General features: G+C 40.7%; 1 protein-coding gene across 1 annotated transcript in view; it reads left to right on the top strand.

Moving 5' to 3' along the window:
- GRM3 (glutamate metabotropic receptor 3) overlaps window positions 1–13,394 on the top strand; it is a 252,423-nt gene that overhangs the window by 227,538 nt on the left and 11,491 nt on the right. Inside the window, exon 5 of the mRNA XM_019958587.2 lies at window positions 9,686–9,860. Within this exon, the coding sequence (XP_019814146.2) occupies window positions 9,686–9,860 (175 nt within the window). The remainder of the gene's footprint in view (window positions 1–9,685; window positions 9,861–13,394) is intronic.

The raw sequence follows: 13,394 nt of genomic DNA, 5'->3' as shown, positions 1-13,394 counted from the left end.
ATAGATCGATCTGTAAGTTAAAGCAGACTTGCAATATTAAGCCAGGATCAGTTTAAAGACCTAAAAACTCTCACTTGAGTTTCAGATAAGCATCATTATTTCTCTAAAATGGGTTAAAATACAATGTTTACTTATTGTACTCTTCCTACAACTTTAGTTCCTGTAGGCATGATATATATATGTAATCCTTGAATTAGTTAAAAATTTTACTGTCTATATTCAGGCAATCTAATTACATCATTATTCATATAGTCTTCAGTGATATTTAGTTCAAAGTTCTGGGCTTCAATATAATTATCATCTTTTCTGAAAGAAACCGATTCATCATTCCATCAAAACTTTTCAAATTGTTGAAATGATCCATCAGTTGCTCTTGCATTTAAAATTGTAATTTTAGTATCTTCCAATGAATGAGTATGAGTGAGTATAGGAATTTTTCCCTCTTAAAGCAATTGGTTTTTATTTTCTACATTTCTTAAGTCATCATAAAGTTTTCCAGAGGCATTATGGTTTCCTTGTTACACTGTGATTTCACCAAATAAAGTGCCTCTGTAGGTTAGAATAGTCTCCAAAACTTTTGTTTATCAGCAGTTCCTATGTTGCCAACCTCTTGAATATTGCAGCTCAAAAATAAGACAAAGCTACTTACAGCAACAGATCAAGAGACTGGCAAAGCTTAGTGTGTCTAGTCTATTAAATTATCCACCACCATATGACTGAAACCTCTGGACTACCATAAAGGAAGAATAAGAAAAATGAAGAATATATATTCAGTGTTGGGGTAACAGTCAGGCTTTCTAAGACTATCTATAAAAATTTTTGAAAATCTGTCAAAGGAAAAAACATCAGAACTAAATCAGAGGTCAGAATTAAAATCAAAGGCCAGATTATATGCAGCACAAGTTTTGAGTGTGGGGATTAAATGGAGAATTACAGTTCATGTATTTTAATACCCCTGATTTTATCTTTTATTTTTCAGTACACATCACCCTCTTAAAGACCTGTAAGGATTTTTTTTTCCAGTTCTTAGGTAGCCATCTTTAGTAGTTAGGACTTGGGGTATTGGGACTGCAAAATGGTTATTACACTGTTGATTATTTCAGCCTCATGATTTGAGACTATTCTTTCTCAGAAAAGCTAATTTTAAAAAATAGCAGAAAATACTACTTAGAATGAAATTTAATTTCATTGAATGAACTAGCATTTATTTCTAAAGATGACTTTTCCCCCCTTTAACATGATAGCAGTATCATGATTAAATGAAATTAGCTGAAGTCCCAGAGTTTCACCACATGACAGAAGTTACTAGAGAAATGCAGCAGAGAGTGTAAAATGCAATAAAGTTGAGTGTTTTGAGGTGTGTGCTAATTAAGGCAACAAATCACACAGAGATCATCTGAGGTCTCACTTATCCTTGCAATAATGCCAACCCTGAATTTACAAGAGAACTGAGAAGGTACACCAGAGCCTCCAACACAGTGGTTCTCATCTCAACTGCACATTGAATCAACTGGGTAGCTTTGAAAAAATACTGATACCTGGGGCAGAGCCCCAGAAATTCTGATTTAATTGGCCTGATCTGTGGCCTGAACTTCAGGATCTGTCAAAGCTCCCCAAGTGACTCTCACTTAAAGCCACGATTAAAAATTGCTGCTCTAATGAATCACATGCTCTTCTCATCTCATAGATAGCTTTAGTGTGGCCTGCATTGTTCTGAAATTCTTTGAAATATCTGTCAAAGTTAGAAAACTGAGAAATTTTATATAGCTATCCAGATTCTTGGCTCCTCTTAACAAAGTGAAACTTGTGAACCCTAATTCCTACATGCAACAATTAGCTGGTTGAGTAGTGTTCGTGTATCTAGACAGAACTCTCACTCCTGTTGCCCACAATCCCACCAACCCCTGAATTCTTACACTTGGTTTCCTTCATGTATGAAGTATTGGAACTCGGCCCCTTGTTTTAGACTGAGTTTTAAAATTTCTCAGAGGTAAACCATGTGGCTCAGATAGAATCAGCAGCACTAGAAAAGTACCCATTAATCTAATCAGTCAACAAGGTTTATGACTCAGTACTTTGCCACCCACTGGGAGTTACACATAAATATAAAGTACCTTTCCAGTCTTCAAAAAGCTTATACTCCAGTTGGGAAAAAATAACAAGAATGAATGAATTCAAGATTAATGCAGAATAGTTTATAATTAAATTACTGATACAAACTCTTAAATGCCTACTTGTTTCAAAAAAAGAGTTGGATCAGTAAGAGCTTGGTCTTTCTAGGAATACTTCTGCTTAAAAAGGTGAGATTTCACCCTGGACCTTCGTTGGAAAGTGCAGTTAAGGTAGTTAGAGAATGTAAGGCTTACAGGGAATATTCTTGAAGCAAAATAGAAATGAACCAAGAAAATATGGTAATATCGGTTGTTCTCAAGTGGGAGGTAAGGGGAGTCTGGTAAGAAACTCATGGGAACTGGCAATTTGGTCAGATCATACCAGGTAAAAGAATTCATTTAAATAATGTTTAAGGGCTTTGAGGTCTTGTGATTTTTTTTTTTAATTTTTCTTGTTTTCTTTTGGTTGGTTGGTTGCTTGGGCAAAAAAAATAACGTAATTAAGGTAAGAGGGAAAGAAAAGAACTGACTCTACCTGATCGACCTCCAAGACCTTACTCTGCTAAATGCTTTGCATACTTGAGCTCACTTACTCTCATTGGCACCCTGGAAAGCAAATTTCATTATCCATTGGAAAGATGAGTAAACAGACTCAGAGGATAATTAACTTCCCAGGTGGCACAGTTAAGAAATAGTAGGACAAGATTTTTGGATCCAAATCCGTGCCTTTCATGCTACACCACAAACGTATCTGTTCTTAATAGAAGGAATACATTTGTAGGAGTAAAGCCTAAAACAAACAAGACTAATTGATTCTATAAGAGGCATCAAGACAAAGCAAGCAAAAACTTGGGTAAGAATCCAAAAATGTGAAGAATCTTTGAGGAATACCCAGACCATCTCCTTCTTTACTGCAACGTAACCATCCTAGATAGTGTAAAGAAACAAACACTGAGTCATCGGGGATTCAATACATAGTGTACATGGTGTAAATAAAAAATTAGGCCATGTTTGGGTGGAAAGTTTTCCATAAAAAATTAAAATGGTAATTACCAAGTATTTTGTTCAGTCATGTTTTCCAAAAGTATTTGAGCCTTTATCATGGGCCTTGGAGATGCAGCAATTAACATAGGCCAGCCCCTCCTTTTTATAAATTACAGTCTAGTAGGGAACAAGAGGAGATAAAGATGGAGAGTGAGGAATGAACAAATGAAAATTCGGGATAACTCCTGCAGGGGTGAGTGCTGTGATGGAAGGGAGAGGGGGTATGCTACTTCCCAAGCTTTAAGGTGTATATACCTGGGAATATTGCTGAACATTTTGATTCAGTGAGAAGGGATGAGGCCCAAGATTCTGGATTTCTAGCAAGCTCTTAAGTGATGGAGATGCTGCTGGGCAAAGGACTGTACTTCAGGTTTCAAGGTGCTAGATTCTTTTCTGGGGTTGGGACAGGCAAAGTACTTAATCCAGGCAGAGACTTGGGGGTGACTTTAGAATTTTTTTTACAAGATTTAAGTACTTGCAAAGAAATTTCAGTGTTCCCACGTTGAATATTTGAAGACTTAAAGAAATGTATCACATCTCGTTCTTTCAAAGAAAATCTTTGCCCATCCTCCTAGTACCCATTTCATAATACTCTACTGAAAGATGGAAAAGCCAGACAGGGGAATTCCACACACTAGACAGACGAAGCAGTAAGCACAAATGCCTCTAGGCAAAAATGTCATAGCAAAGAAAGGTGTATCTGGCTACGGTTTAATGCGTAGATGGAAATGTGATTTTATATGAGAAGTAGGCAGGGCATGGGGGGATAGACCACTTAGGACTTCATAGCACATAGCAAGAAGTTTAGATTTTGTTCTATATGGAAAAAGAAACCACTGAAATTCACTTTTAAGCAGAACAGTTTAGTGATCTCACATTTTAGAAAAAAAAAAAAAAATTCAATCTGCTGAAGACACTATATGACAGAAAGGCAAAAGCAGGAGAGGGGAGAGTGGTTAGGTATTGTAGTAGGTGTTCCAGTTGGAGCTGATGGTGACTGGAGCCAAGGGTAGGATGTCAGTGATGGAGACAGAACCTGTGAGGAACTGTGAAGGGTTTTTAAACCATCCTGCAGTCTAACAGGTGAGTCCACCACAGTTTCTGGGATGCTGACAGAAGACACGAGACTCCTGATTCAGAGACAAAGGACTTTATCACTCACGGCCACCACTGTAGCCAGAACATCAGCATTGGTGTAGGCTTCCCAGTTTCCACTGGCAACGCAGAGTGGGCTGGTGACCCCTGCACACACAGTCATCAGGACAAGATCAGTGTTAGTGACCTTTCACCTTCTCTTTGAATCTGCCCAGCACTGTTACCTGTCTTATCCTTTTTTTAAAAGGTGGGTATTGTGTTCATCATAGGCTTTTAGCAAGAATTTTTTAAGAAACGTTGCAATAAAATGTCATTGACTTCTGAGTTTGGGATGCCTCCTTAAATCTCCCTCTCAAGCAAGTGCCTCACTTGTCTCATTCTGATCCCAGCCCTAACCTCTCCCTAACGGGTCTGGGTAGGATGGTGACTTGGTTGGTTGTAACCAACAGAGCATAAATATTTGAGTTCTTACCTTCCCAAAGTTTCCCAGCATACTGGGTCTGGTGCATACAGTTGGCAGCTCCCCCTGGGGATGGGGAGACTTTCACCCAATCCTTCCTGTCTTCTTAAGGCAGCTGCAGTCAGGATGGAGAGTAAGGGAAGAACCAGGCAGCAGGCAAATCTGCGTGCCAGGAAGGAAAGCACATTTGCTCTGTGTTTCAAGAATGTAGATCTATGTGTGGTTCAACTGAATGAAGATCCAATGTTTCTGAGCACCCAGAACCTTGAACTGAATGGCAAGATCATCATTATTGTCACTGTTCAACTTTGGGGACCCCTTGACTCAGGAGGCCAGAGCCAGGTAGCTATCTGCCTAGGGAATATTGTTTGTGTATTTCAGCTTATTGGGCACTGACTCACATAGACAGCAACATTTTTAAAGGCATCTGTCCCAACTCAGGGCATCTGCTATCTCAACACGATGACATCGCTTAGTGTCTTGCCTGGTTTTAGCATAGAGCTAGGCAAGTGTTCCAGCGCTGCAGCCGACTGTAAGAATCTCTCTAGATTTCCTCACATCAGTTTCTCATTCTTTGGTGTAGCACTTTTGTCAGCATTTTAAACACAATGCAGGTCAGTAAAAGCCCCAGTACTAGTCAGTGCCTCATCTATGGTCTTCCAAAGCATTATTCTGTTTCAGGGAAATCTCATAGAAAGGACCAAAGCTCCTTTTCTGCAGCCCAGTTTCCACTGTAAAAAAGCTGAGACCTTTGTCATCTTGGAATGGATCTAAGTTTGGCAAGAGAGACTACAGCAGGGGATGAGCCATAAGGGGCTCAGCTGTTGCCATTCCTCCTTCACAAGCAATAGTCATCTGCCTCCCTCATCTTCCAGGGGAGGCAGGCAAAGTCCCAGTGATTCACCTTGTCTCTGCAAGGTTTCTCTTTTCATGGTCAGCGTAGTCACATGTCCCTGCATCTTTTGTGTGAAAAAGAGTGGAACTTTCTGCCCATCAAGGACCCGAATCAGAATAGGGAGGAAATCCACCCCATGCCCACAGGAGAGTCAGCAGCGATCTCAGTACTGGTCCAGCAGCTCTATCTAAACCCACTTCCTGTTACTCAGCCTGTGACCCCATCCCTCAAATCTTCTTCATTGATGGCAATAAAGTGGAGCACTATTTATTGCTTGGATCACCACATAGTTTGGTCAACCTGTTTGCTACAGATTCTCTGGACTTCTCTCGAGGCCTGTTAATCAGCCCACATTTCCTCTTTGAGAAAACCTTTCCAATCTCACTGTCACAGCTGTCAAAGACCATAAAGTCTGGATTTTACTCAACTTATTCTAATTTACCATGCTAGCCTGCCACAGTCTTGTGGACGCTGACAAAAAGGACTTTATAAGTCAAAGCAATAGCAGTAGCTGGAAATTTAGCACTGGCTCTGGTTCCCTGAGCCCTACTTTCTGCAGACTAGGCAAAGGGGACTGTAACCACCGCATAGTCAGTGGTGGCATTACCCGGAGGAACTGTGAGATTAGGGAACCCGAGTCTTCTCTAATGGATGATATGCTGGTCCCTTGTTTCACAGACACTATCTCCATCTCTTAAGGCTCTTTGCAATAAAAATCTCTTGAAAAGAAAGTCTGGAACAAAGGCAGTCAGAGCCGCTGCTTGAAAGATATAGAAGCCCAAGAGATCATAGAGGATTATCTTCCAAAAGAACAAATACTACTTGCTATTGGACTGGAAGTGTGGGTGTAAGAGAAATGGAAAAATTGAGGATGACTCTCAGGTTTGGGGCTGCACAGTTGGGTGGCATTTGGTGCCACTTAAATGGAGACACTTGGAGGAAAGGATCAAGTTCTGCTTACAGATTCATTCTGATTTGCCTACTACATATCCACAATGATACGCCAAGACAGCAGTTGAGTGTATAGGTTTGGAAGCCCAGAGGATAAGCTGGAAGTAGTACTACATGTGTGAATATCATCCACACAGGAAGTACTTATGCCCTGGAACTCAATGAGATGGTGAAGGGAAGAGTGTCCAAAACTGAGTTCTGAGACACTCCAGCACTTAGAGCTCAGGTAGAAGAGAAAAAAGTTAGCAAACTGAGTTAGTAACCCAGATGAGGAACTGTCAGTGAGGGAAGAATGTATCCAGGAAGTGGTTAACCATGTCAGGCGTTGCTAGGAGCTTGAGGAAGATGAAAACAGAGCAGCGTGAACTGGGAATGTTCAAAGATACAGGACAAATAATTATATGTAAGTGCAGACTTTTTATAGTGTGATTTATAGAAGGAATTTGGCAACTGAAACTATGAGGCTGATACTTGGGTTTTGAAAAAAAATTAAGAAGTACCTTTTAATTTTGCAGCATAAACTGTGACCAAAACGCACCTTTAGTTTTGCCTCCCATTGTTCCCTTAGTAGTGAGTGAGAGTAATCACCCCCCAGCCCTGGATGGAAATCCCAGTGAAGAGAACAAAAACACAGGGTGTTCACCACGTAAGGCACCGTGTTAGTGTTGGGACAGAACGACAGGCGACCATGCTCAAGAGGTCCATGACTTTGTGCGCCCTTAGGTAACATAAGGTCCTACAATAATGTTCAGTGGGAAACAGTCTGTTAGGAAATTCAAATGCCTTGCCCATGTAATTATCAAAACCATATCCTGACTTAACATTCAATCTTATTTTCTCCTGCAGTCTGGCCTGCCTTCAAGCGGTAGCAGTCGGTTTCCCCTTTCTCCCAGCTCATAGTCCCCAGTCCACCAGCTGCTCTCCCCTCAGCTCTGGTTGAAGAGTAATAAGGAAGAAGTAGATCAGTTCTTATGTGTAATAAGGAAGAAGTAGATCAGTTCTTATGTAACAGGATGGCTTTATGATCTTGGAGTCCCCAGTGGCTAAAGACACATCCTTGGGATAATCTGGAAGATGATTAAAGGATGTTTTCCTTTATCAGAAATTTCCTGCTGTTTTGTTTTTTTTGTTGTTTTTTTGTTTTTTTGTTTTTTTCTTGCAAGTCCTTGAGTGAGTTGGCTGGCAATTTTCTACTCTAAGTTGTCACAGTTAGGCCCAGAACATCCAGCTGTTCCCCCTCCAGCCTCCTTCCCATGCTGGGAAAGACTCCAGGCCCCTCCACATGGCCCTTAGATTCCCCCCAATGGTTCTCTATGCCGTGGCTCATCTTGTCCAGCATCCCACTCACATAGCCTCTGCTTTGATAAATTCTTAAGGGCTATTTCAACACATTCACAAGTCTCCTTGCTGTGGTACAAAAGTAACTGGCCATTTCTCACCTAGGAATCAGGCTCCCAGTCAGAGCATCTTCCCTCCACAGAAAAAGCGTCAGACCTTCTGTGAATGGCCACACCAATGCCCTTCTCTCTAGACTTTAAGTGAGGAGATGGGTACAATCCCCCTATAGTAGAGAGGATGTGGAATTCACAATACAACTTTGTGCAAGCTCTTCTCACAAAAGCCTTCCTCCTCCTCTCCTTGTAATGTCTTAAAACGTGTGATGAGTTTCACATTTATAGAAGTGTTTTTAGAAAAGGTTTAGAAAATGTGCACATTTGAACCTGTCTCACCCTCATGGGATAGGTGATCCCTCTCATACCGGCACCACAGTCAGATCCAAGGCAGGGAGAACACAGTTCTAATAACATGTTTTATATATCTATGTAAAACAATTGTGCTAGTAAGGGACTTGCTATGAATAACATAGTTATGATTGATCAAGTCTTTTCCATTATGGAATTAGATAGTAGACTTTTCTGAGAAGTTAAAGGAGCCTGAAATCAGGGACCAAGTTGGAGAGCACTGGAGTGGTTAGGGGAGCAGAAGCTTTAAGACAGTGAGGAGAGATTTACTTTCAGCAATTAAAGTAAAGGCAGATTCTGAAGAGTTATGAAATACATGTAACCTGATTTTTAAAAAAATCAGAAACAGGAAGAAATCTTCTAAAACTATGTGGCTCTTCTAGTTAATTGTTCAGTCTTCAGTTTTCCTTGATTATAGAAGAAGGTCAGACACTTTGGGGCATGAGAAATTATTGCTATCTGGTAATAGCATTGCCTTAAGAAAAAGGAAAAAGAACTCTAAAATGACTCTAGGATTTACCATAGCTACTCTGAGTAGAAACTGATAGAAGAAATAATTAATTGCCATTTTTCATACTAAGAGTGATTAAATATGTAGAATCTAATTTAGGATTTTCCAGAAAAATTTATGGGAGGTGAAGCCAGGACAAATGAGAAGATCAGAGAAGATGAAGAGTGGAGGCAAGAGAATCAAAAGAGGAGATGATAAAACCCAGTTCTGAGGTTTGCTTTCAGGGATAAAGGGAAAATTCTTTCTTTGAAAGAAAGGGAAACGAAGATGGACTAGTGAGTATCTGATGTATCAAAATTCCAGAGAGATGCTAATGAAATGCTTAAGAGTCGGTACCTAGAAGAAAATTGACACTGTCCCCCACTATTGAGTAAGGAAACCAAGAGCAGATAGGCAGCACCCCCAGCATGAAAGAGAGACAGAAATATGAGACAGGATCAAATTTGTTCTTAATATAGTAAACCTTAAACAAGCCAAGTTGATTAATTCAAACCATCAGACATCGAGTCACTCCATCACTTAGTACTTAGTACTGATATTTTACTACTTAAGATTCTGACTTCAGTAGCTCTGCAGAAGTATCTTTTATACAAATATACTGAAGAAAACAAACAAAGCAAGAAAGTCCATGGGAAGTCTTGGCAAGCCTTGAGGAACACCCATCACAAGAGTGTTTGCTTACAAATCCTCAGCAATGGTTCCCTGTGGATCCCAGGCTCAGAAGATTCAACATAATTGCTGTATTGGTTTGGCTAGAATAAGAATAGAACTGTAGATGATCTGGTTTTTTCAGTTTGCTCTATTTTTTAGCTCTTCAGTTGACCACTGTATTGGATTTATAGTCAAGATCCCTAACTAGGCAACCTTTTCTTGTAGGTGCAGACAACTACCATGTGCATCTCTGTTAGCCTGAGTGGCTTCGTGGTCCTGGGATGTCTGTTTGCACCTAAGGTGCACATCATCCTGTTTCAACCCCAGAAGAATGTGGTCACGCACAGGCTGCACTTGAACAGGTTCAGTGTCAGTGGAACTGGGACCACATATTCTCAGTGTAAGTATGGCACTTGACACGGACCCCTTCAAACATAGCATTGTGGTAGGGAGCAGGCTGGGAGGGGGAACAGTAGACATAGAAACGGACAACACATGTCCACCCATAATCAATCTCAATTCAGTTTTAAAAAGTGCTGGTTAATCACTGTGTGCCCGGTGCTGTGCTGGCTGCTAACAATACAATGACAATGGAAGAGGGCAAGTTCCTGTATTCAGTCTAGCTGAGATGACAGATATTAAACCCACGACCACAACTGGGATTTTTAAGGATGTTGTGGACTCAGACAACCAAATTTCTAGTCCAACCAGGTCAATAGTGAACCGTGAGCACATCACTTTACTGCTTCCTCCCCTAGGTGGTCTAGAGGGCTGGACTAGATTGGTGCTCTATAAAGTGTGTTTTGTGTCACATAGATGCTGAAGGTGCTTCATAAAAATTAAAAGAGGAAGATAATCAAATAAGACGGGAAATGCAGCAACCTAAATACCCACTTGGAAGTTCAAAGTACGTCCTTTGACATGAGCACGATAAAGGTTCTAAGAATCTCTACAGCAAGGAAACCTGTTTCATTCTGTTATTTACAGTTTCTTAAAAGTATCTAACCACAAGAAAACCAACTCACATCCCTTGGAATACACCTTGGAAAATTTGGACTAGATCTACCTCCTATTACAAAGACACAATGTTTTTTCAGCTAACAACCAGCTGAGAAGGCAATGTGAAGTGAAAGATACCAGGATAACTCCCAATCAGAATTCTCTCTCCTCTGGGCCTGCAAGTCTCTGAAACTATCCTTAGAGAAGCATTTAATTCTTTAGAGTCATCCAAAGCACAAATGTACCTAAAGGGGACAACCTTTTAAGCCATTTTCAGCTAATCTGTGGTATGAAGTAGGAGAAATTCACTGACAGAAGGATGAAGAAGGGGAAGTGTGGGGGCGAAGGGCTGAAAGTGACAGAGACAAATGACTACTTCACAATTTTGCCCCAAGCCGATTAGAAAGAAAACTTCAAAATAGCTCAGCATCACAGAGTGAGCAATCGCATTAGTGCCCCAGTTTCTTCAACAACATATAGAATTTTATAGTGCAGTCCTTTCCCTCGCAAACAAAGGGAAGACTGAGAGCTGCCAGCACCTTTCAGGGACGCGCTGAATATACCACTCCTCCCCAGTCTCAGCTGCTATAGAGATGGACACCTTATTTATTTTCGGCTCAATTTCCAGGTGTCACAATGGCTGAGTCCCAGGACCTGGTAAAACCTGTGACATCATTTTCCATGTGTCCGACTCTCTGTGACCCCATGGACTATACAGCCCACCAGGCTCCTCTATCCATGGGATTTTGCAGGCAAGAATACTGGAGTGGGTAGCCATTCCCTTCTCCAGAGGATATTCCCAACTCAGGGATTGAACCTGGGTCTCCTGCATTGCAGGCAGAGTCCTTACTGTCTGAGCCACAAAGAAACATGCTTATGTCTTGAGCAAACAAATCTCTTGTCTAGCAGCCAAACTATAACAGCTAATCCAGACAAGAAAAAGCTAGCATGTAATAACTAATAAAAACAAAAACAGTAATGGAGCTAAGAGGAACTATCATTTATTGTTTCCTTTGTGCTGGGCATTGTGCTAAATACTTCACACATGTGTGCACGCATGATATAGCTTATTTAACGCTCACAACTCTAGGAGATAAAGAAACCTATCCGAGGGCACACATATTGAAAGTGGCAGAACCAGAACTTAGAGACAGTTTCTCCGATTTCCCAAACCAGGGCACCACACCACTGCATGCTGCTACTTGAAACAGGAAATTTCCCATGGACAAGGTACTTGGTAGGCTTTGGAGGGAAAACAAAAGAAAGGTTACCCTAGGCTGTGCAGCATGATTTACCTCTGGGTGAAAAGAGTCTTGTTGAAAGCTTAGAACTCTTAGTTGTTATTAAACCAAGTTGTCAAAATCCCCAAGTCTTTCACAGACATTTTTCAAATCTCATATGTCCAAACTAAAGTAATTTAGAAATGGTGGCATTTTCTGATGCATAGACTAGGAATTAATAAATTCCTGAAGAGGTAGCAAAGGCACTTTACCCAATCAAGTCTCTCCTCAGAATTTCAGAAACATCCATTGACACAAAAGCAATGCGATGCAGCTGCCACGGCTGTGCTCCAGCTGTCACTGTGTCTAATCTGCTAGCGGCCCAGCCAGTACTTCAACACAGACGTCTACCAGCCCAGCAGTTTAGGACTGCTTTGTCACTCAATGAAATTTCATTTTTTATCTTTTAAAAAGTCTAAATTTAGACCTCATTTTCCCCATGACTTTCCTCTAATTAATCCAAATTAATTAAGTGGCATTAAAGTAACAAATAAGATAAATTTTGACTTCCCTGGTGGCTCAGACAGTAAAGCGTCTGCCTATAATGTGGAAGACTCGGGTTTGATCCCTAGGTCGGGAAGATCTCCTGGAGAAGGAAATGGCAACCCACTCCAGTATTCTTGCCTGGAAAATCCTATGGACAGAGGAGCCTGGTAGGCTACAGTCCATGGGGTCGCTAAGAGTTGGACACTACTGAGCGACTTCAATGTCTGTCTGTCTTTCTTTCTAAAGTAACAAAGTGAAGTACTTTTGTTATGTTCTAGGCAATTTCAAAGTGCATAAGTAACAAATCCATTGATTTTTTACTTATAATTCTTTGTCTTTTGCTCACAATAGTTTTATATTTATGGGCTCATTTTATCCCATGAATACTGGATATAATGAGTTCTATTTTATAGCAAGAAAATAAGAGACGTTATTTCACAAGGATTCAAGTATTGACAATGGATTTTCTGATTTGTGATTAGTATCCTTCCCATTTTAATACATTGGAACCATTGCCATGAAATTCATTCAATTATTAAATGCTTGAATGCCTTCCATACACCAGAAATTTCTAAGCACCTGTTGTACACAATGAATAGGATAGAATCCCTGGTCCCAGGAAGCTTAGTGTCTAGGGCAGTGTTTTTCATACTATAGAATGTAATCCATGAATGGGTCATGAAATTGATTTAGTAGCTTTGACCAGCATTTTTTAAAAGAAAATATAAAGTATCTTAGAGTGCATCACATGTAATAGGGTAAATAGCATTTCATGAAGTTTGCTCAAGTTTATATATGGATACCAGGTTCAGGTAAAACATCTATTTCTATGAATTGCCATTAAAGAAATTTGAAAGCCATTGATCTATGGAATCTAGTTATAGGTATAAACATGCTGCTGCTGCTGCTAAGTTGAGTCAGTCGTGTCCGACTCTGTGTGACCCCATAGACGGCAGCCCGCCAGGCTCCGCCGTCCCTGGGATTCTTCAGGCAAGAACACTGGAGTGGGTTGCCATTTCCTTCTCCAATGCATGAAAGTGAAACGTGAAAGTGAAGTCGCTCAGTCGTGTCTGACTCTTAGCGACCCCATGGACTGTAGCCCACCAGGCTCCTCCATTCATGGGATTCTCCAGGCAAGAGTACTGGAGTGGGGTGCCATTGCCTTCTCC

Source organism: Bos indicus, chromosome 4, assembly GCF_029378745.1.
Source record: "Bos indicus isolate NIAB-ARS_2022 breed Sahiwal x Tharparkar chromosome 4, NIAB-ARS_B.indTharparkar_mat_pri_1.0, whole genome shotgun sequence".
Classification (NCBI taxonomy): Eukaryota; Metazoa; Chordata; class Mammalia; order Artiodactyla; family Bovidae; genus Bos; species Bos indicus.
This window is presented reverse-complemented; position numbering and strand designations above follow the sequence as displayed.